Raw genomic sequence first — 24755 nt, 5'->3', positions numbered from 1 at the left:
TCCTTTAGTTTCAACCACACAATACTAAAATCAAAAACACTCACTTCTCACTCCCATCTTCGTGGCTCCGGGCCCAACGATAAGTTTCAGCATAGCCCGTGTATTCACTGTACTGTTCAGTACCTGAAACAAAACGTCTATTAACACCATTGACTTCAGACTCAAAGCATCCTACCTAAGGTGACCAATAAGGTGAGAGCACTATTCTCTTTCTTTCTGCCCCCAAGCCTCCCAAGACAGACTCTCTCTGTCTACATAGTCCTAGCTATCCTGGAACTCACTACAACGACCAGGCGGAGACTATCATTCTTGTTACGTCTGTTCAGTAGTGCACTGGAAGGATATAGTAGGATCCCTGCTGCCATGATGCAAAAACAGAAGTAAGAGGCAAAAAGAGTGAAAGAGATAAGCAGGCCGGGGGGGGGGGGGTAGCTCCATGGGATAGTCTGAACAGAACCCTGGGCTTACCTCCAACACAAAATGTCATAAAATAAAATAAAATAAAATGTAAAACTGTCCTGTAGATGTCATCATTGTTTATACAGCAAATCCCAAAGAATTGCTGAGAGTGGGGTAAAGATAAGAAAAACTCATAAATAAATAAAAGTTAGGTATAAGATGTCTCTGTATATTAACAGCAGACAGTGAGAGAACAAAATACCAAACATCCATTCACACAGTGACAAAAACGTCAATCACCTAGCCAGACTGAGCAACGGATGCAGAAGAGTAACAGAGACACACACAGAGAAGGAGAGCACTCCTCCGAAGCAGAAAACTCCATGATTACGAGGTTGGTTCTTGATCTCTGTATTCATCTCAATGCCAACGGCAATCCCAGTTCCAACAGCTCCCCTCAACCTGTGTCCCTGACCCAGAGGATTGCTGTACTATGCAGATGGACTTAAACTCCTGAGGTCAAGTGATCCTTACACAGTAGCCTCTAAGTAGTTAGAGCGACCGGTACAGCAACACAGGCTTTCAAAACAGTAATTAAGCTGGGGGTGACTGTGCCACGACTTCATGGCCAGCCAAGAAGAAAAGGAAGGAGAATAACAAAATAAAACAAAACCTGGAGTGCTCAACTATCTTAGTTCAGTAATTACTGCATCTCAGCCTAAAAAAGACATGGGAAAGGCCAGAGAAACAGACTGTAGGGCACGGGACAATTAACTAGAATAAGGCATAAGGAAAGGACAGGTCCCCAAATATCGTTGGAAGAAAACAATGATTCATATAAAACACAGACCTCAACAGCTACATCAGGAGTAAACATCGGAGATGAAGAATAGACACAAACATAGAACCTGCAGAGTGAGGACATTCCTAATGGCAGCACTTGAAAGTGGAGGCTAGAACAGACAGCAGGAGTTCAAACTGAAGCATGAGAGTCTCACAAAAATCAAACTCAAAACAAAAATAAGCCTACACAGGAGAACAGCTTCATTGTATGCATTTAGCCAAAGATTTCTTGAACTGGACAGAAAAAAAGCAGTGACCACAAGACTTATAAATGAAACAAAAACAAACCGGACCAAAATTCAAGTTACTGTCAATAAAACACTTTTAGGAAGAGCAGGCTTGGAGGAAAGCCATGTACATGACAGGCATCTGACAATGCCTTATAGAATACTGAGGAAGTCTCAGACATTAAAAATAAAACAAGCAGGTACGAGGAGTAGAGTTTAGAGACCGAGTCCTTTCCAGCATGTGTAAGGCCCCAGCATAGCCCAGCTAAGAAAAAGGAACATGAAATAAGTAAAAACACAACTCCATTTACAAACCTGGTGAGAAGTCACGGACGGACATACGCCTCCTACGGGAAGTGCACAGTGGCTGACACCTGTGACTTAATGCTTCACATCAGCAATCGCATTAAAACCACTGAGATGTCATGATAAGTCTCAATGTATGGCTAAGACAGAAATGGCCATAGTAAAGGCCAGATGTGGGAGCACAGAGTGTTAATCCGTGTACTTGCGAAGCTGAGGCAGATGATTTTTTGTGAGTTCAAGGCCAGCCAGAGTTACAAAGTGAGACCCTGCCTCAAGAAAACAACAAAGACCCAAGCAAACACAACCAACCAACCAAGCACTGAAAAGGCCACACTGAGGGCTGACGGAAGCAGAACAAGCAGAAATCTCGCACTACTGGTGAAACAACGTGGCACAATGATTCTGAAAAATAGACTGGTAATATCTTATAAATTAAACATGAACAGTTTGATCTGGAAATGTCACTTGTAGGTATTTACCGATACAAAACAAAAATGTGTACCAATAAAAACTGTACAAAAGGGGCCACAGAGACAGCTGCTCAGTGATCAAGAGCACTGTTTTTCCAGAGGACTCAAATTCAATTCCTAACGCTCACACAGCACCTCAAAACCCCAGTTCTAGGGGGTCCGATGCCCTCTCCTGGCTACCACAAGCTCAGGCATACAAGCTGTGTACAGACAGAGATGCCGGCGAAGCATATAAACACATGAGATTAAATAACGTGAAGAAAAACTGCTCAGAAGAATGCTCATAGCGGGCTTACTCACACGGGCTGCACATCAGTTAGAGGCCAACCACAGTTAACAGACAATGAGATTCGTATGAAGAGATTTACTACAAGAACTTGGCTCACACAACCGTGGGAGCTAAATTAGCAGGTTTAACAAGCAGGCTGGGACTCAGACCTAGGCAGCAGCTGCTGTCCACGAGAGGGTTTCTTCTGGGAAGCCTCGCTCTTAACTGACTGAGATAGACCCTCAGAGAGTGAGGCAAATAATGCCCCTTCTTAAGTCATAACTACTGTGGACTTTTAATCACTCTACAAATTATCTTTAGAGGAACATATGAATTCAGTGTGTGACTACACAGAGGCTATGGCTGAACTAAGACAAACCCATAATAAACTTAAAAAATAAGTCTGGCATAGTGTCTCACGTGGAGGCTGGAATCACCACTAATTTGAGGCCACCAAGTCTACAGTGAGTCTCTTTCTGAAAACAAACAAGAGAATGAAAAGAAACAGAGAAAGGAGGTAGGGGGACGAGTGTCAACAGTCCAAAGTAAATGAGCAGGACGATACAAAACCAGTGGGGCCTACACAGAGCAGCAGATGTTACTTAGGATAAAGCACAGAGCCGGGGAGCTCACACCCCAAAACAGGACGAGCCTCAGTAGGTGGACTCACTAACCTTTAGGAAATATATGAGGAAATATTTAGGAATAAAAGGGACCAATGTCTTTAATATACTCTTAAATATTTGAAGAAAAGGAAATGGAGAAGAAAAGAGGTGGTAAGCTGGTACATTTGTACAGAATATGGAAAGCCGGGTGTGCTGACATGCACCTCTAATCCTAACTCAGGAAGTTGAAGCACGAGGATCCTGAATTCAAGAACAGCCTGAGTTACAAAGTCACACACTACCCCTTACCCCCAGTTGAAAATTCAGTATTTTTTCCTTGTGATAACTGTGTAAGTTTGGAGTTTCTTCTAAATACATTATGTGCATGCACAAAGGACACAGGCATGCACCATTGTGAAAAGTACTCTATTTTTGGTATATGATCCCCACAATAAAGGTTAGGTATTACAGTTTCTATTTACTGTTTAGCATGCCACCTTTCAAGATAATTTTAAAGTAATTTATATCTTAAGTCCCATAAATTTACTTAGAACTTAGTATGTTCAACATCCACAGAGCACACATAAAGCAAGGGAAGCAGTTACCACATTAGCGGAAGTTAAAACAGTAAGTTCAGATGTGTTCTACAGGGACACATGATGGACTCTTTAGAAGCTCACATTTGTGTCCAGGCGGCAGCTCTGAAGGCAGAGGGAAAGACGCTGCTGGGACTTTGAGAGCAGCCTTGGTGACAACAGGAAGCCGCTTCCTCACAGAGCAGTGTGGTGAAAAGCACCAACCAACATTAGGAAACACGGGCCTGCAGGTGAATCGCCACTGGTCATGTGACCCGGCTAACCATCACCTGAAACTCACTCAGAGTTATTAACAGTGCTCATTTTCTTAACCCCATGAATCACTTGGAAAACTGAGTAAGACAAAGAAAACTCCTTCAGAGCCGCATCAGTGAACTTGACTCAGGAAACAAAGCCGACCCTCTTACCTGAGCATTTACACTCCTGTTTATTTTCTGTCCAGAAGTAGAAAATCTCACATTTCCTGTTCACAACAGCAGCAGCAGCAAAAGGCTGCCTACTATGACCTTGTAATTATGCAAACACATTTTGTCTTTTAAAAGCAAAATAGCTGAAAACTTTAAAATAGCAATTATTATGTTTCTACCTAAAGTGAGGACTGTTGGCCTTCTTTCCAAAGAGAAATGAAGGTATATAATTTCCTCTGCATCAGGAAATTAAAATTAATGCTTCCTTCTGGCTCTAAGAAAATCAAACCTTGGGCTTTTTCTAAGTAGACAAGTTATATACATATATCACTGTCTTTTGAAAAACGAATGCTTTTAATATATTTTAAATTCAAATTTATTAATAATAAGCCATGATGGAAATATAAAAGGAAACATTGGGGAGAGCCATGAAGATGAAGGCTTCTGAATTAGTGAGACAGTCTGCCTTGGGACAGGCTAACAGACTAAACAGACCTTCACTTAAGGAAAGGTCCTATCAAGAGCTCATGGCAGTATATGAGTTTTAGACGTAGTAAGAAGTGTCTCTAGTTTTTCTTACTATTAACACAAGCTTAGAGTGAACTGGGGAAAAACTGGGGAAAGTAAGGAAGCTACTTGTCAGGCAGTGGACAGGCAGTTTACATGAGGACCTCCTATCCTACTCCACTTAGTGTCACCTGAAGCTGTGACGGTGGAGATGCAACAACACTCTCGCCTTCAGTCTTCACAGTCAGTAACATTTTGTAAAGACAACCAGCATAAAGACACGTGATCTCCAAACGTTCAAGAACACCCCAGCTGCACTCAGCGATGGGCTGTCTCTGCAGAGGTCACTCAGCGATGGGCTGTCTCTGCAGAGGTGGCCTTCACGCTCTAGTTCATAAAGATGGTGGAGAGTCATGAGCAATGGCTCACTTCTGACTCGTCTATCACTTCTGCTGACCACAGATCCCTGGAGCAGACAGTCCTGATGCTCTGACTGGCTGCTGGGTGGGGTCTTAGGTAAATTAACTATTCTTCTGCTGACCAAGTTTCATCTGGAGGTAAGTGTAGACATCTGTCTGGGTTATGTGCTCAACAAACAGAACCAAGAGAAGAACCCTGTAGAGCCCCTAACACTCGACACCGAAGCTGTACTCTAGAAGCTGTACTCTAGAAGCTGTACTCTAGAAGCTGTACTCGTAGCTACTATAGTGAGAATCAGAGCAAACAGAAATAACACTGTCTGAACAAAAGTATTTGCCTGTTTGCATGACCTGTTTCATGTTCATTTAAAAGTCTGATAGCAACCAGATGTCCCACAATAATGACAAATTTAATTTATTTCCAATTTCTCCAAACTCTTCTACAGATTCAGGCAGCACAGTCACAGCCATTAGGTCACTGAGCTTAGCCACATCACTGAAGGAATGGAATTGATCAGGCAGATAAATTACAGTGCCTGGCTAAGAGTCTCCTAAGGAGGGAGATGGCAGAAGTCCAGATACCAAATAGATGATGAAATGGTCGCTCCCATTAAGGGACATCGCATCACAGATATTAATTAGAAGCACTGTAATAAAGTTAAGTGCATGTGGGGGAAAATGCTGAGTTAAAAGTCACCCCAAATGTCCTTAGCTTGAGGTCATCACAAATCTGAAGGGAAGTCACAAATCTACAATTTTCTGTTTATTTTACAATAGCTGCAGGTAAGTCAGAGGTCACTGACAATTCCAGAGTGACCCTTTTGTAGGTTGGGGACAAGCTATCTTAAGCAGAAGTGGGGTGTAGGCAAGAGGGAGAGAGAGACCAGGCTAATGTTTGCCCTAATATAGCCAGGGAAAGAGCTATCCCTCACTCACTGTAACATTAATAGCAGATAAGATTCTTTGCCTACCATAAGAGAATGAAGTAAGTTACCATAAGTAAATGGAATTGAATTTAAAGGCCTAGCATTTTACCAAGGTCAATTTTTTAATTAAACTATTTACTTTACATTTTTATCACAACTTCTCCCTCTTCTCCCCATGCCCTCCCCCCCTTTTAAAGGATGTAAACTCTTCTCCAAAACTAATTAGCTATTTTGTCATTAGTCTTCAATTTAAATTCTAAAAAGATTAAACATTTTTTAAAGTTATCGTCAGTATAAATAAGTGATAGGAGCAGTAACAGCCTCAATGTCCAGAGTTCATGAAAAGAGCAGAAGGCAGTTTCGTCAGTCAACAACAGGCACTCAGCAGTCCTTCCCTCACTTCCCCTCAGTGATCTGTGAGCCTTCACCTCCCCAGTGACTTCCCAAGCTCACCCACGTACCTACGCGGCAATCACCGACTAGAGAGACAAGCAGTACAGGAGCTGAGACAATGCTGAGAATGAAGGGGTCTACCTTTCCAATTCAGAATTCTAGAAGAAATTCTTCATGTTATTAACTTGAAATCTAAGGATCTAAGAAGAAATTCTTTTGCTGAGGTTCTAACCTTAATTTCCCATATAAAGTAAATAAATGTTGTTTGCCTCACCTCACTAAACTATCAGATCATGTAGGTAAGAATGCTTATCTGACGTGAAGCCATTCTACATAGTAGCAAGACCACATTAAAACAGTAACTACTGCAGAAGTCAGCAACCCAGCAGCCACCAGGGAAGACGCAAGAAATGCTGAAGCTCCCTCAAAGTCTCATTCTTTTCTGAGAACAGTCATTAGGCCTTTTCACTGGGGAGATCGAATGCAAAAGCTGTCTTGACTTCACACACCCGGACTTACCCAGTGTGAAAAGCCCAGTCTCCAAGCATTAGAGGAGGGCAGCACAGGTCCCTGCTTACCATAGAGACTGCTAAGGTGGGGGCCACCACATGGAGCAAGTAATAGATTAACCAAAATGTCCAAAGAAAGCTGAAAACAAGATGCCAACAAGGAGCTTAGAAAAGTTCTAGCATATTTCTGGGAATGCAGAACACCGTGTGATACAAATGCCCAGAAAATCCAGAGAAGCCTTCAACTTTCCCCACTGCCCAACCTTGACTCTTTTAAAGAGGGTCATCAGTGACCTGGTGGAAGGGTGAAGATGCCAAGCATGCATGCACACAGAGCACCCCAGCAAAGCAGGAAACTGCCTTATCCAGCCGCCTCAGTCACCTAAGAAATCTGCAGTCATTCGCTACCCACTAATCGAATGGACAGAAACCTTATTGACGACACTCAACAAGCAATACAGACTCCTCAGAACTTGTCTAGAGAAGAAATGAAGTAAACAATACAGGCCAATGACAATACCTCCGATGGGGGGAACCCAATTTCTAGGGTCACTGTACTACTTAAAATGTTCAGCTCTCATCATCAACTACAGCAGAGAATCATAGTCACATGTAAACATAAGACAGTTGCCCCACATCCAGAAATAAAGTAGTCAACAGTAAATCAGTAAACCGATGCTGGACTCGGTCTAAAAGCACAAGTCAGTACTAAAAGAAAGTACGTATGCATGTAAGGAAGTGTGAGATGTGATCCTCGCACAGATGTACTAGTGCAAGACTGTTAGCACCTGCCAGCCATCAGTCCTGACAACTAGAGCTTGATCCTCACAACCCACAGTGAAAACAGAAAACTGACTCCTGAAAGTTGTTCTCTGATCTCTAAATGACACCACGGCATGTACACATACATGTATGCAAATAAACAAATAAAAAAATAAATTCATTAAAAATTCTTTAAAATGACACATTAATATAGAGACAAACTATTGGGAGGAATTCTAGAATTGAAAAGTACAATAACAGAAAAAAAATCCTCTGGAAGAATTTGAGCACATTACAGGTAAATAAATCAATAAATCAACCAAAATTCAATTGAATCTGAGGAAGAGAAAAAAATGAATAATGAAGAAAATGAGCAGGGACCCAGAGACTAGTACAAACATCAAGTGTACCAATATGCACACCGTTTGGAGAGGAGGGAAGGGCAGAAAGAACACGTTAACACATAAGGGCCCTGGGGCTAGGGTTTGGCTCAGCTGGGAAAGAGCTTGGTAGATGGGTTCTGAGTCTGAGCCTCATGGTGGTACGGTGGCCCTTGCCTGCAATCCTGTATCTGAGAAGGCACAGACAAGGAGATCTCAGAGACTTATCATCAGCCTAGCCTACAGAGTGAGCCCCAGATCAGCGAGAGACTGTTGGAAGGCCGTCCTGAGGATAGCGCTCGTCCAAGGTTGTCCTCCAGGCTCCACCCACACACACACTCACACACACACACACTCACTCACACACACACACTCTCACACACACACTCACACACTCACATACACACATTCACACACACACTCTCACACACACACTCACATATACACACTCACATACACACTCACATACACACACTCACACACACTCACGCACACTCACACACACACTCACACACTCACACACACGCACACACATACACACGCACACACACTCACACACACACTCACATACACACACACTCACACACACTCACACACACACATACACGCACTCACACACACTCACACACACGCACACACATACACACGCACACACACACACTCACATACACACACACATACACACTCACACACACTCAGATACAACATTAAATAAAAGACACGATGGCCACATATTTAATAAATTTGATGACAAGGATAAATCTAAGCATTCCAGAAGCTCACTGAATGCCAAGTAAAGTGAAACCAAACAGATCCATACCCAGAGAAGTCAGAATAAAGCCGTAAAAGATAAAGACTTCTGAGAGCAAAAAAAGGGAAAATTTGATACTCTTTTCAAGGTTTCCTGCAAATCCCAAAGGCCAAGAGTGTGTAGCAAAGCTGCAGCTCGCTCTAGACTTTACCATGCACCTCTCTGCATGGAAGTTAGTTTCATGCACATCTGTATACGTCATAGAAGACATTTTATAACAATAATCCAAAATCTCCTATAACTACAGTTTCCTGCATTAATCTCAAAGACACAACAGAAAACAAAACTCAATTCTATGGGCTTAAAAAAAAGCATCGGTAACTGAGGAAACATTTGGCTTCCTATAGGTATGTTCTTTTAGTTACTCAAATGAAAGGTGCACTTAGATATGCCAAAATATAAAAGATAGGGGATACAGTGTATTACTACTCAAGACATTTTAAGAAAATAAGGTAACAGCAATGAAACAAATAACAAGAATAAATAATAAATTTAAACGACTTGGTGTACAAGCAACACGACATTGCAGTGAATAGAGTCATCAAGCTCATGACCAGAATTCAACCCTGGAAGCCATGTGGTAGGAGAGAACCAATACCCCTAAGTTCTCCTCTGACCTCCACAAGAGCTGTAATATGCTAGCCAACACCCAACACCCCTCCCCCAATTTTTAAAAAATAAAAATAAAATATTGGGTCTAATGCCCATAGAAGAGAAACGCCTTGCCTGGGCAGCTCTTAATCTTCATGGTAGAGATTCAAGATGAGGAAAAACTACCCCATTGTGTAGACACACACACACACGCACACACACACACACACACACACACACACACTAACCTGTGATAATAAGACATTCATTGTGATCCAGCACCTCAGTGAAGAGCCGTGAAACAATCAACTCAGGATTGATTAAAAATCGGATTTCTTCTTGTACAAGTCCTGCACCAGTTACACCACCTCCAACAAAACGATTCGCAAAATCCACCTATTGGAGAGAATACAGTGTCTAAACAGTGTCTGAACATCTACGTACATCACAAAGAAATACATACTCTACAGACCAAACCTTTTTCTTTTCCATGAAAACCAGTCCCCAAATTCTCCTAAAGAGTGACTACAGTTGCTTAATCCTTCTGTCTCAGGACAGCGAACAACTCTGCATAATTTTTTTATGTCTTAAAACTTTCTAAGGGACCTGGAAAATAGAGCTTTTTAGATAAAATATTAAATAAACACCTTATCTGTATCCCTGGGGTCATAAATCCAGATTAGTTTTGCTGTGAGTATTCCAGGTCATTTCCCTACATCTACTATTCAACCTCCCTTTGACTAATTTAAGTGACCTTCAAACAATCAAACCTTAACTTTCAGTAGTTGTTTTTCTTCTGTGGAAAAATAAAGGAATAAAATTTTGTTTTCTCTGTGTAACAGCCCTGGCTGTCTTGGAACTCACTCTGTAGACCAGGCTGGTCTCGAACTCAAGAGATCCACCTGCCTTTGTCTCCTGAGTGCCACCATGACCCCGCAAGATATAAAATTTTTGTTTCAAATTAAACCCCATTCCAAGTTGCATGAATACTACCAGCTACTTTAGAAAATATAACCAACTGGAGGGGGTGTGGATAAAATCTAGTATAAGAAAAAAGATTTAAGTCCATTAATCTTTGTAATTTACTGCAAGTGTAAACAGCATGATGTCCTGTTTCGGGATGTAGGCAAATGTTCTTCAGAATAAGAGCTTGATCCCTACTAAAGCGTTTCATGACCCTCAGAGAATGCAAAGCCTTACACAAGTGTACACACCACACACACACACACACACACACACACACACACACACACAGACATTCAAGTAAAACGATTTATCATGAATTATAAGTTTTTCAACTATTATAAAATGTAAGATCTCTCAAAACTTGTTTGCATTTTTTTTTCTTTTTTTCGGAGCTGGGGACCGAACCCAGGGCCTTGCACTTGCTAGGCAAGTGCTCTACCGCTGAGCTAAATCCCCAACCCCTATTGTTTGCATTTTCTAAAGCAGTGGAATGAAAATATGAAGCCAATTTTAAAGAATAAGAACAAGAATACATAAATTCAGCAAAAAGTATACAAAGATAGAAATTTTAAAAAGACAACATATTCTTTCTTTTACCCATACTAACAAATATTGACAAATTATTGAAATGAATATGTAGGAAACCACGTATTTGGTTTACTAAAATTGAAACTAAACATCTAGAAAAATTATTTATCTTACATAGAAAAAAAGATTTTGGTGAAACTAGTCTATTGACAAATTACACGCCTACAGATGAGCTGTCCAGACATAGGTAATGTGTCTTAGAACTGTCCTGCTTACTAAGCATTCACTAAGCATTATGCTGGAACCTATGAGATAAATAAGAAGCTATGTAGTCCTAGGACTGGAGACGTAGCCTGCAGTGAAACAGTACTTGTCCGGCCATGTCCAAGGATCTGGGTTTGATGGCCACTGCCACAAAGATAAATTCAAAAGTCTCTGGTCCCTGGCCTGAAAGGCCCTGCAGTCTGAGTGGGAGTCAAGTACATAAGCAGGGAGACTGTATGATTACTCATGAAGCTCTGCATGTGGACGCTATGCCTTCTCAGGAGTGGACTGGAGTAAACTCTGAGCACAGAGGAGCCAATGTGGGTTTACAATCGGAAGCAGCATCCAGTCCTGAGTTGGTGGACAGGCTGAGGGGACACAGAATACTGACGGGGTGAACGACTGCTGGAGAGGACTGTAAACAGCCTCCCATTGCTCCTGCAGTGTAGAGGACATCGCACTGGGGGTTATAGAGAATGATGGGCTAGTCTGGGAAGGATTCATTTAGCAACTTAGACCAGTGTTTTGTTAAGAAAACTTAGGTGGGGGTTGGGGATTTAGCTCAGTGGTAGAACGCTTGCCTAGCAAGCGCAAGGCCCTGGGTTCGGTTCCCAGCTCCAAAAAAAAAGAAAAAAGAAAAAAAAAAAAAAGAAAACTCAGGTGAAGTTTTAGTCTCAAGAATACACTGAAAGAACGTAAAATTAACAGCAAAGAGCTTGACCAGATATCTACTGAGAAACTTTTAGGGCCTTAAATAGGGCTGTGGTAGAATACAGAAAAGAGGAGAAACCTAGTAATTTCAGAAATGAAATGGATAGCATTTGAGAAATGAAAAACTAAGTACATGTCCATCATTGTAATATTTCTATGACTGCAGATGGGGTTTGAGATTTTTACTGGAATCAGGTAGATAACTGAAATAAAAATATGCAATCTGTCACACTTATCTACTACTCGATAATACTTGTGAAAATATGCCACATGATGCTATTGTCCGCTCTTTGACAAAAAGACCAAAGACAGTCATTACTTGAAAGGTGAACATAAACATACACTGTTAAAGCAAGAGCTTAAAAAAGAAAAAGACCTACAGCTGCTAGTACTTACAAAAGTTCTCAATAAAGGGCTCTGTGACAGGTGAGGAACATACTCCAGTACACAAGCGCAGGCACATGAGTGTTTCATTTCCCAAGTTTCTTACTTTAAAGGTACTTGTTCAGATTACTAAGTTTCTGCATTGTGACTTGATGAAAAGAGAAATGATAACACTCCTTACAAAGGTTTTGTTGTTGCCATTCAACATAGCATAATTTACACATTGCATAACGAGCTCTTGGAGCACTGCGATACAATATTCCCTGATCTCCTGGGGAGATGTGGCATGGGTAGAGAGGGCAATTAATAGTGCGAGAAGCCTTTATAGTAGTCTTTTAATGTACCAGGGCCCCATATTTCAGCTATAATACACTGCAGGCAAATGGGGAGAATCTCGACCCTGACTGTGGGTGAATGACTTGTTGCTGAATTGTTCTGTGTGAGAGGCCAGCATCCCTGTGGTGTTAACCAGCACGAGCTCTGCGTAGTTCGGAGGGACAGTATGCCTTTCTCATCTTACCAAGCCTTTAATGTAGGAAAGAACCTCATAAAGAAGGAAATGCAGCAGAAGGCGATATTCACTTAGAATAATTTTTAAGTACACTGAAAAAATTCTTTTTCAAGAAAAATTATATGATTAATTAAAATTTTTTCAAATATAAAGAACAGACATGTGTGTGTTGTGTGTCGGTGTGTGTCTGTGTGTGTTGTGTTTGAGATAGGGCCCTGCTATAGCTCATGCAGATCTTGAACATGCTATGTTTTGAACTGGCAGCAATCCTCCTAAATACTGGGATTCCAGGCATGTACCAGCACACCCATCTGAAAAGTTATTTAAAACAAAACAGAAGTGGGCAGTGTAGAGCAGGTCCATAATCCTGGTACTCAGAAGGCAGAGGCAGGAGGATCTTAGGGTTAAGAGCACCTTGGATTAGAGTGAGTTCAAGATCAGTCTTAGCAACACTGTGAGAATCTGTCTTCTACAACCCAAAGTAAACAAACAAAACAGAGGATGCTTCTTTTCAGATGTTATTTAAAAACATCTGCAAATATGTCTACATGAAGGACTGTTCTAGAAAGAATACGACTTTTCAGTTACTTTGGAATGTATGTCACGATCTCATTAAGCTTCTGCCTCGGACTCTCCAACGTTAGGATTACAGGCATGTGAGTACACCATGCCTGGCTTCTTAACTGTTATTTCTTGAAGGTTTTGGGGAAAGGTGATGATAGTAACAACTTCACAGCAAAGATGAAGGAATAGACAGGATTATTTGCTTTTCAACAGGGAAAAGATAGTACAAATAGCTACATCATGTGTTTTGAAAGTGTTCTATATGGGAAGAAATCTGTTTTATCAATCAGTCTTAGATGTCTGCCTCCTACATCCAACAAGGCTTTTGGTGGCATAAAAACATCTCAAACTAGTCATGATTTAGGGCAAAAACAAGCCTTTAAAGAAAAAGAACAAAACTGCCTGCTGACAGCTTGTCAAGACCCTACCCTAGGAACTTCATCCTCTGTCAGTCCACAATCGCTGTCGGAACCAAGAGGACTGCTGCTGTCCAGACCTTGGGATTTTTCTGTCAAAAGCTTCTATGAGAGGCACATGAGCATACACAGGCAAACAGCAGCTGTCAAAGTGATCTGTTCTGCTTTTCTCTATACCTCTTTGCATTAAATCAATTCAGGAGACAAACAGGTTTTCAAATTTCCCTTACTGCTAGAAACCTGATAAGAGGAGTCTCAAATGTACACATCCCTGTGATAGGAACCTACCTGGAGCATGCCTCGGCCGTTGCCTTCTATGGTACCCTCGTAAGTGACATGTAAGCGTGTCAGAGGTTTGTCACATCTACAATGTAGAAGGTATTTTCTTAGATAAGTAATGCACAAATAAATCTGAGAACACAAACAACTATGAAACAAACAAACAAACAAAGGAAAGCACCCCAATCTCAAGCCAGAAGTGAACGTTACTATTCCCTGCGTTGGCCTTCCCACTTTTCACTAAAGCATGTGGACAAGCATTAAAATGAGGCAGAACAGCATTCTCCCCTACATGGTATTAACAATTAAAAATTTCTCAAGATAGGAAAACGAAATGTTACTGCGCTTGAGCTTGCAATCTAATACCGAGGACCTGACGACTGCCTGCACTCTCACGAGTTTGATAACTAGTGCTTAAGCAGAGACGCCAGTGGGGTTTTGATCTATAGAATTTTTATATTAACACTGTTGACGGATAACCCCACTAAGCATAACTAAGTACTCAGCACAATTCTTTTTCTTTCATAAACTATAGTTACGGAGAGACTGGCCTGTTATATATCAGGTTAATAATTGCATGAACAACATTTGAAGATGACATTTTTTTCCTTAGTAGATTCCAACAGCTCCCTCAATTGCTTATTGAATAAAAAGGTTTAAGCTATATTATGTTAAGCTATGATAGAGATGAGACCCACACTGACTTAAATAGGATGTTTATAATGATTTTGGAGTAGATAGTGAACAAATACACCCACTCCCCCACCCACACTAACACACACCCACACTAATACAAACACACACTAACACCCACACTAACACCTACACCCACACTAACACCCACACACACACACACTAATACACACACAAACACCCACACCTACGCTAACACCCCCACACACACACTAACACACACACTAACACACACACTAACACCCACACACATACTAACACACACCCACATTAACACACACCCACACTAATACAAACACACTAACATCCACACCCACACTAACACCCACACCCACATACTAATACACACACACACTAATACACACACACACTAACACCCACACCCACATTAACACCCCCCACACACTAATACACACACACCCCCACACACACCCATACTAACACACGCCCACACTAATACACACAAACACTAACACCCACACACACACACACACTAACACACACTAATATACACACACACTAACACACAACCCCCACACACACAATCTAGAAGTACTTTATTTACTGCTGAGATTTACTAACATCCAAATTTTGAGCCCACAAATATTTGTGGCCAAACTCTAGCCTAATGGGCAGATAAGTTTAATGTTTAATTCTTTAATTTAAATAAATTCTTTAACTTAAATAAGTTTAATTGTTCAACACAACTTCTAAAACCTTTATTTGGATTAAATCATTTAATTATCAGAATAACTTCCACTTTATAGATAGAAAATAAAAATACACAAAGCATTTAATTGACTTACTTAAACAGTAAATGAAAAGCAGTAGAGATTTGAACCCGTGGCCTCTCATTCATTGAGACCATTAATAGCATATTGTGCTTTTAGAAAAGATTATATAATTTTTTGTATAAGTCTATAGGTTTTGTTGTATAATAGCATCTTTATTATATTTTTTATGCACGTGTGTGTGTGTGTGTGTGTGTGTGTGTGTGCCCAAGTACACAATATTTGTGTATAGGTCAGAGTGTAACTTATGGGGACTGTGTCTCTCGTTCACTCTTCTGGGTTCTGGGAATGGAACTAAACTAGGCTTTTTTTTAAACTTCCCTTTCATGGCCCTAGTTCCCCAGTCATTTCATTCAGAGGTAACACTGCCTTTATGGATTTAACTGAAAAGACAGAGACCTGATCTAGAAACTGTGAGCTGTCAATCAGGAAATACTACGGTTGGCACCATTTCTTCAACAGTGAGGTCGGCAACCATGTGCACCAGTCTCACTATAATTGGGAAATGGTTTGACAGACCCTTTAAGTCCCTAGTAGCTATCCACTTTAGTCTCTGAAAATACCCTGTGCTCCTGCCACAAGGATCAAAGACACAGACTACGGCTCTCTGTGGTTAATTAAGCCTGGGTAGGGTACCTGCTGACAATTAAAGGACTAACTGGAACATAGCAGACACAGATTCGGGAAAGGGCCAGCACAGTCCAGTACTCTTGGCAGTACTAACAATCCTTATGTCTCCTCCATCCTCCCTCTGTAAATGCACTTCCTGGTTCTATGGTGTCTGGGAGACTGAATTTAATTACATTCCCCAACTCACTCATGAAGCAGCTAAAAGGTACCAAGTTAGGTCTTGCCTATCTGAGTTAAAGGGACATTCAGTGTCACCCAGGGGCTGTTACTGTATTACTAGTGCCTGCATTCCCACCAGTCCCTTCTCTACAACAGTGCCCTTTACATTAGTGCCAGGCTAGTGGGCACTGTGACATATAGAGAAAAACCCAAGCACCAATAAAACAGACTGTATCCCTTGGCTCCTGTATCTCAGCAAAGCGCTCTGCTCTAGACTAGACAGGTGACCAGTAAAGTGTTTAGTTCTGGACACCACATTTTAAAAGAAACCAATGAAATCAAGGTATGTCAAAGGCGAAGTTATGATCCAAAACAAGTCAGTACAGACATGTGTCAATGTTAAAAGTAGAGATCAAGAAAGCACTTTTAAGGTTTGAGCAAAGGTCAAATGCTAAAGAACTTTACAAATAGGATTCACTAGCCGCATGCCGGGGGGGGGGGGGGGGAAGACAGGGGAAGGGACACACAGAGACAGGTGACTGTGGTGGAAGGCAGTGTCAGATACTGAGCTAACAATGGGTTGCACAGAGTGAGAACAATGAATTTGCCATCAATAAGCCTTTCTGGTCTCCATCATTGAAAGGATGGCATCCTGACATCCTGGGGGTTCCTGGCCCTCTCACCTCTACCCGCCATGGCTCTCTATACATCTGTCCTGGCTTATGCCCTCTGTATGTTCACGTCGTTTTCTTCTACCCACTCCTCTCTACTAAGAATCATTTAAGTCATGCGCTCAGCCTTCTGAAGCTCTTCCTCCACCTCCTAAGTAACCACCTCTGATGAGCCAAGTATCACCTAAGCACACAGGTCCTTTCAGGTTAACTAGGAAGGAATCATTCTCCTCCAGCACACAGGTCCTTTCAGGTTAACTAGGGAGGAATCATTCTCCTCCAGCACACAGGTCCTTTCAGGTTAACTAGGGAGGAATCATTCTCCTCCAGCACACAGGTCCTTTCAGGTTAACTAGGGAGGAATCATTCTCCTCCAGCACACAGGTCCTTTCAGGTTAACTAGGGAGGAATCATTCTCCTCCAGCACCAACTATGAGCAAAAGTACAAACTATGAAGAAATATCTAAAATAAGAGACATTTCTTAACATGAGATATATACCTAAAATATAGACATAGTAAGTTTTATCATATCTTTTTCTGTATTTAAAAAGCTGGCCCATTTTCTTTAATCCAATGATTTGCTCTAGATTAGGAAATATATTTGCTATTTCATAGTATTAAAGATCTTACAAATGTGGATTGAATCAAACTGGCTATTATTCTGTTGAGAATTATCAGATAAGAAAAATGGGGGAAAAAACTGTGGTAAGTGAGGAATCCACAAAATCTGCCAATTGTGCACATGGGGGGTAAAAAAAAAAATCAAACCTCAAAATTCCTGACATGCCAAAGCTCTGGAAGACAGTCCACTAGAATATAAACCTTTGCTGCCAAAGGTGCCGGGAGAGCGGGATGGCCCACGCAGCAGCGGCACCGGCACACCAAAAGCTCAATTCTAAACCGAGTGCACTTCAGAAGGTTCAACAATGTCAGAAGACTCTCATTAAAAGACACACATTAACAGTAAGAACCCGGACACATTATTTATGGGAGGAAACTCTTTGGGCAGCTAGAGACAGAAACCCATGTTCCTAAGAGCTATACAAGAGAATTCTCCCACAATCAAATAGACCTTATAGTTCTAAGGTTGATGGTTATTTTTATTATTACCTTTCCCATTCTGGAAAATCTTCAAGACTCTGTCTTGTAAACGTCACCAATCCAGTAGGTTCTACAGAAGCAATAAAAGAAAACACACACATACACACAAAGTATTAATTTTAACTTAAATATACTCAAACAAAGGAATATGACTAACCACACCTATAAAAGTAGGTAGAATCAGGCACAGTGGCGTATGTGTATGATCACAGACCTGGGGAAGAGGAGGCAGAAGGTCAAATTCATTCTTAGATGACGTTCATTCTGTGACATACAGAATCTGCAGCTGGTGAGCTCTGGATACAGAAGATCAGCTGTACATCAAGATGATGACTAAAAATCCTGCCTTTTAACATTAGGATCTCCTATAAAATAATAACCTCTCACAGAAGAGAACTACAGATAACAGTACAATAGTCTAACTTGACAGCTGGGAGTTTTTGGTGATGTTTCAAAAACTGAAAAGTTGGTTTAGTATAAATAATAAATTCAAGACTGAATTCCAGTTTATAGACTTCTTTTCAAAGAAAAAAATTAACCCTATACTCAAAAACTGGTTAACAGATCCACATTTATGTGCTTTATAGTGAAGTAAAATGTCTTAAGATTTAAAAACTAATTCCTGGGCATGTCATTTTAGAGCATGTCACTGGCTTACATATGTCAATAGCTCTGTTCAAATAAATAGTCACTGTGTTAATAAAAGTAATTAAGGGAACTACTTTTAAAATTAAAAAATTAAAAGAATTTAGGGAAAATATGTTTTAAATAAAAAATAGACTTAAAAGGATTAAAATTAAATGTAAGATAACAATTTTGGAGAAAAAAATCGGCTAGGTTTACTGTTTTTTGTTTGGTTGTTTTTTTCCCAGTGAAAAGCAAAAATATAAGTCATCTAGCCAGAAGCAATCTGTCTGCTTCAGACCAAGGAAGAACAAACTAAAAGGCCGATGCTGTGCCTGCTTCCTTCTGCAGGGGAAAGGCTCTTAAGCATAAGAAAGAGATGTCAGAAACTATTATGGTGATAGCGTGGAGTCCAGTGAAAGCTCAGCATAGACAACTCTGCATTTCCTTATTCCCGGTAACATACAGAACAACGCCATTTTACAGGGGGCAGTGGTATGAGAACCAGGACTTCTTGCTAACACAGATCTTAAAATAGCATTTAGATTTTTAAAGACAAATGCACAGAAAAACTAAGAGAAACTGATAAACACCACAGGCAAAGCAAGAGAGGGGAAAGGTATGGCTCTGTGATAAACAGAACACAACACCTTGAGAGCATGGCTGAGTTACCACGGTTTAAATAGTTAACCTATAAGATTCTTTATTTCTAAACTATATAAAAATTTAATTCAGGAGCTATTAATCTTATAGTCCTGAAGTCCTCATCATAAATATTAAACACACATGTTTAACAAGGCTGCGAAGCGAGCCCTGCTGGAATTATGCCTCATCTGTTCTAAAGCTATGTTTGGTTTTTTCATATATTACATTTCTGAAACTAACATACTATTTCACATTGGAGCTTCAAAGCATGGGTCTGGATAAAAACAGAACTTTCCCAAAAATGACTGGCACGTGCTTTTATATTCAACTTGAGGCATCACCGACTTGAGGTTGGGTTCAATCCTGTTGCAGGCCTTTGCAGATCACACAGGTAGCAGGATTCCAGACTTGGCACTTAAAACTTAGGTTCAAATTCTCAGAGATTCTCCCACCCCTCTCTCCAAGATTATAGCTGAGATGTGCAGGTTTGTACAGAGCCAGGCTGATTTCTCATTGATCCTTGTATGCTAGTTCTGTGGGCCAGCTCCTCTAACAGTCACCACTTCTGAGCGTCTTCTCCTTAAAGACACAGTCTGATAGCACTTCCTATCATAGACGGGTGTCCTATAGTTCAGTGCGTTATGGAACTTTAAATCGATTTCTGAAGTCTCTGTACAGGAGGCTACAGAATCTTTACTACAAGCCTTTCATCCCTTCCATGTTTTTGCCTTCAGCCGCTGGAGTCATATCATGATCTACAGTAACACCACTCTGTACTTCTGCAAAGAAGTAAATTAGTATGCAGGGCAGGAGGGGTAAAAACATTTTTATTTATATAAATTTATTTATGTATACATAATTTATTTCTTCACTCCAAGTTCCCAGGCTTATGATTTATACATTTCTAGAGGGTTTATATATTTCTAGTTAAACAAACAAAAGCTTTTAGATTTTTCCTTAAAATAAATGAAGTCAGGCCAGAGAGATGGCTCAGCTGTTAAAAGCACAGACTGCTCTTCCAGAGGTCCTGAGTTCAATTCCCAGCAATCAACCACATGGTGGCTTACAACCATCTGTAATGGGATCAGATGCCCTCTTCTAGTCTGTCTGAAGATAGCTACAGTGTACTCATATTAAATAAATAAATAAATAAATAAATCTTAAAATTAAAAAAACAAAAGTCTTAAAACTTAGAAAAACAAATTAGATTTTAGAAAAGAAATATATGATTTGATCCTCAGAATAGAAAAGTCAGCTTTCATTACTTACTTATATCTAAAACATGTTAGTAAAAATAATTAGTAGCTTGATATTACACTGAATCATATAATTGTAATTCTTGCAGTTAAAGGGGGTGGGGGGACAGAAGAACTCTGAGTTTAAGGCTAGCTTATGCTACACAATGAGATCCTACCTCAACAACCTGTGTGTGTGTGAACATGCACATATGTGTATATGTGCACATGTGTATATATGTATGTTTATGTATTTGTGTTTATGTGTATAAGCCAAAGAACATAAGGGTAGTCCTCAGGCACTGCCAACCTCGATTCATTCATCCATTCGTTCGCTCATTCATTCCTTCATTTGTTCATTTGTTTGTCTGTCTGTCCGTTTAAGACAGGGTTTCTCACTGGCCGTCTAGGTTAGGTTGGCCAGGGAACATAGGGAATAGCCTATCTCTGTCTCTGGGACACAGGGTTTACAAGTGCCTGCCATCACTATGGCTTTTTATCCACCTGGGCAATAGGGAAACAAGCTAAGGTCCTTGCCAGTCCTCTACAAACATCCCAGCCCGAAGGTCACATCTTAAGCAAATAATTGCAAATTCTAATTTAATTGTGGTTTTTTTTTTTTCTTTTTTTCGGAGCTGGGGACCAAACCCAGGGCCTTGCGCTTGCTAGGCAAGTGCTCTACCACTGAGCTAAATCCCCAACCCCTTAATTGTGTTTTTATAAGCTGGAATAAACCTGTATCTTCTTTAACATTTCAGTACAAGGTGCAAAACTAAGTAAGCTATAAACACTACTTTATTAAGAAAGAATATGGTTTTCCCTTAAATATCAAAATCTTTACCAGACTTCTTTTTAAAACTTTGACCAATATTTAGCAACATTGTACTTAAAGGGGTAAGTGATCTTAGAATGACTTCAAGATGTGATTTAAGGTAATCCCAAGCTGAAGGAGCAGAAAGGAAGAACGCTCATTTCGCTTGACCAGAATACACAGGAGTGACTCAGCAAGTGTCTGCTGCTGGTCAGGTAAACACAGTCCGCACGGGTGCCTGTCACTATCTCCAACTCCCCGGTACAGTAAACTGTCACTGTCAAGGAAGGCTGAGCAAGCAAGCATACTTCATAAGACATAACCCAGGTTATCTGATTTGAATTTTCACCATTGGCAAGAAAAATTATAGTCATGAGTGAAAGGAATTTACTTTTCTCTGTGACTCTTCGAAAGTAGCAGAAGAGTGTTTTCAGTTTCTCTGGTTTCCTTGATGAACGTCCTTCAAACAACCTGAAAGAGACCAAAAGAAAAGACCTTTGTAATTCACAAACACCAAGTTTCTGTTTTTAATCAAACACTAAAATTAAATTCCTGCAGAAGGAGAAGGCAGTCCTGGAACTGGAGAGCCAGAGCACCAGTGTGGATCGGAAGGGGATTCAGAAAAGCAGCTGACCTGGCTGTAAACAGGACCCTCCACACCCTGAGGAAGCACCTACTCCTCCAGGAACACAGCACCGTCTTGTCCCTGGTGTCCTCCAGGGCCACAGTTAACGTCTTTATGGAGAGCACTATTTATAATGCATAATACTGCTAAGCAGCTTTATAACCAAACAAACGGCATCTCAGAAATATCGTCTTTCTGCGTGTTTGTAATAAAGTAAAGGAAGTATGAGTCAAGCCACAGCCAGCTCTGACAAGACGAAGAGAATGAGTAATCTCTGGGAATTAAACAGATTCTGTTCTGGACTGGATGTTTCTGTCTTCCCAATACTCCTGTGTTGAATTCAAAACCCCCAACAAGCCTCTCTTTGGAAATAAGGCCTGTATGCAGCGGAAAAGGAGGAGCTAGATGAGAAGAGTCCAAATCCTACAGTCCTAGGGTCCTTTTAAGAAAAGACAGCAAGTGAGACAGGTAGAAGGCATGGTCTACAAGACATGAGGAACCCTAACCTCAAACTGAACCACCAGCACTTTGATGTGGGATGTCTAGCTTCCAAACTGTCAAAAAGTAAACACCTGTGCTGTTTGGATGTAGCACTCTGAGTTAACACAGATCTCTGCTTGGCAACAAAGCCCAAGCCTTCTCTGCTGCAGTGTCCAGCAACCCTGGTTTGCAAGGTTTAATTCTGTTTTCTATGTAATGGCATGGCACTGTTATTGTTAACACGTAATTCAATTTATCTGAAGGAAAGAAATGCAGGGCTGTAGAAGCATATGACCTGGGTAAGTAGTTCACTGTAAAATTCACACAAAAGCACACTTTGGGTCTAAGACCTAGCTTTCCAAGGCAGTTGAAAAGCATGTAAAGATTCAGTGGCTATAAATAATGGAGATTCTCTGCCCCCAGTCATGTTTTAGTAAGTGGTAAAAGGGGCACCGTTTTCCATGATGAGAAGAACAATCTTACGTAAGAGTGCAGAAAGGGGCAGTTCACAGAGAACCTAGAAAACAGAAAGGGAATGCAGCAAAGGGGTCTGAATTCAGAGTCAGTTTCTGGAGAGATGATTTGTATGATCATCGCCTAAAAGAAATGCCAGTACTGTACAGAATTTTAACCTAATGTATGCTCTACTTTAAAAAGTTTTACAGTATCTATAAGGTAACTTTTACTCAGTTCAGATTTGTTGTTCTAAAACACTTAACACAAATATGCTTATATCCAACTGGTAGCTAAAAAAGAGACGTAAAAGTGAAGGTTTCAGCTTGATCTCCTCTGTAATATGTTAATCAGAAGAGAATCTGTTTAAATAGAAATGGCAGGACAAATGAAGAAGTCACATGGCAGTTAAGTAAACATCCTATATCAATAACTATCTTGGTCTCTATGAAAAATCCCTCTCTAAAACTACTACTTAATAGAAAAAACAGAGTAGGAATAGAGAACAAGCACTGTCTTTTTTCCTTTGGGGACAAACAGATGCACTATACAATTCAACTAAGGGGGGAGGTCTTTAATATGACTACCACGGAAAAGGAAAAAAATGACCACTGCCCTTAATGAACAATTCCTCCAAAGGAAAAATGTCCCCTATATGGTCAGCTACTTGAAACATCACATAAAAGCCCTCATATTTCATACCCACAATCATAAATTATTAATCTTAGGAGCTCCCTGGGATAAGATGCTTATCCTGGCAACATGGAATTTTCTAAAACATGACATGGCTATCATTATCACTACAAATGAGTGAAGCATTTTACTTTACAAACTTTAGTCTTAAAGGTACAGAGGTGGCATGGCAGTGCATGGAAGTTCACCCCTAGCATTTAGGATTGCATGAAAATAAGAGTTCAAGGTTAACCTCAGCTAGTGAGTTCAAGGCTAGCCTGAGCTACATGACACTGTGTCAATCACCCAACCACCCAACCACCCAAGCACAATATTCCCAATTCTAAGTCTTAGTGATATAAACCAAACAGTTCCTGAATGTATATTTATTTACTATTCCAAGCCCAATTTCAAATTATTGTGTAACCAAATAAGCTTTTTGAGATTATTTTTTAATATAAATGTCAGTTTCTTTTTTAAAAAAAGTATTTTTCTGTGTGTGTACACATATACAACTGCACAAATGTCATGGTGCAAGTATAGGGGTCAGAGGACAACTTCTGCAAGCCAGTTCTTCCAGTCCAGCATGGCATCAGGGGATGGGATTCAGGTAGCAGGATTGTGTGACACGTACGTTTCCTGGTGAGCCATCCCTTTAGCCTAGCCTCACCATCATCATGGTCCTCCTCCTCCTTCATATGTAGCCTGCTGGCCTGGAACTTGCTTTGTAGACCAGACTGGCCTCAAACTCAGAGATCACCCACTCTGCCTCAGAGTGCGGAGATGAGAGGTGTGCACCATTATGTCCTGCATTTTTCATTTTCCTACAGAGGCTAGAAGGAAGTGTGCGTGTGCGTGTGCACGAGTGTGTGGAGGAGGAGGAGGAGGAGGAGGAGGAGGAGGAGGAGCAGTAGTAGTAGTAGTAATAGTAGTAGTAGTCATCAATCAGGAGAAATAGGATTAAAATCTTTGTGACACTCCTCCAGTTTGGCTCCACTAAGCATAGCCGCCCAAATAAAATGAATTATCCTATTTTTGTACCATGTAAAAATAGCAGAATTCATTGGAAATGGACATGAAAAATGCTACCATGAGAATGATAAACAATCTAAGGACAGAGCC

The 24755-nt window shown here is 40.6% G+C and overlaps 1 protein-coding gene across 5 annotated transcripts in view; it reads right to left on the bottom strand.

Moving 5' to 3' along the window:
• The window catches only part of Parg (poly (ADP-ribose) glycohydrolase), a 107890-nt gene that overhangs the window by 26921 nt on the left and 56214 nt on the right, over positions 1–24755 (bottom strand). For 4 of the 5 annotated variants that reach the window (XM_017600258.3, NM_031339.2, XM_039094861.2 and 1 more), the window contains 5 exons: positions 21795–21874; positions 18098–18158; positions 14052–14127; positions 9668–9815; positions 45–123 (listed from right to left, as the gene is read on the bottom strand). In XM_017600258.3, coding sequence (XP_017455747.1) covers positions 45–123; positions 9668–9815; positions 14052–14127; positions 18098–18158; positions 21795–21874 — 444 coding nt within the window. Of the gene's footprint in view, positions 1–44; positions 124–9667; positions 9816–14051; positions 14128–18097; positions 18159–21794; positions 21875–24755 lie in introns of those variants that run through there. The other variant, XR_005494674.2, reaches the window with a different exon arrangement.

Source organism: Rattus norvegicus, chromosome 16 (genome assembly GCF_036323735.1).
Source record: "Rattus norvegicus strain BN/NHsdMcwi chromosome 16, GRCr8, whole genome shotgun sequence".
NCBI classification, from domain to species: domain Eukaryota; kingdom Metazoa; phylum Chordata; class Mammalia; order Rodentia; family Muridae; genus Rattus; species Rattus norvegicus.
This window is presented reverse-complemented; position numbering and strand designations above follow the sequence as displayed.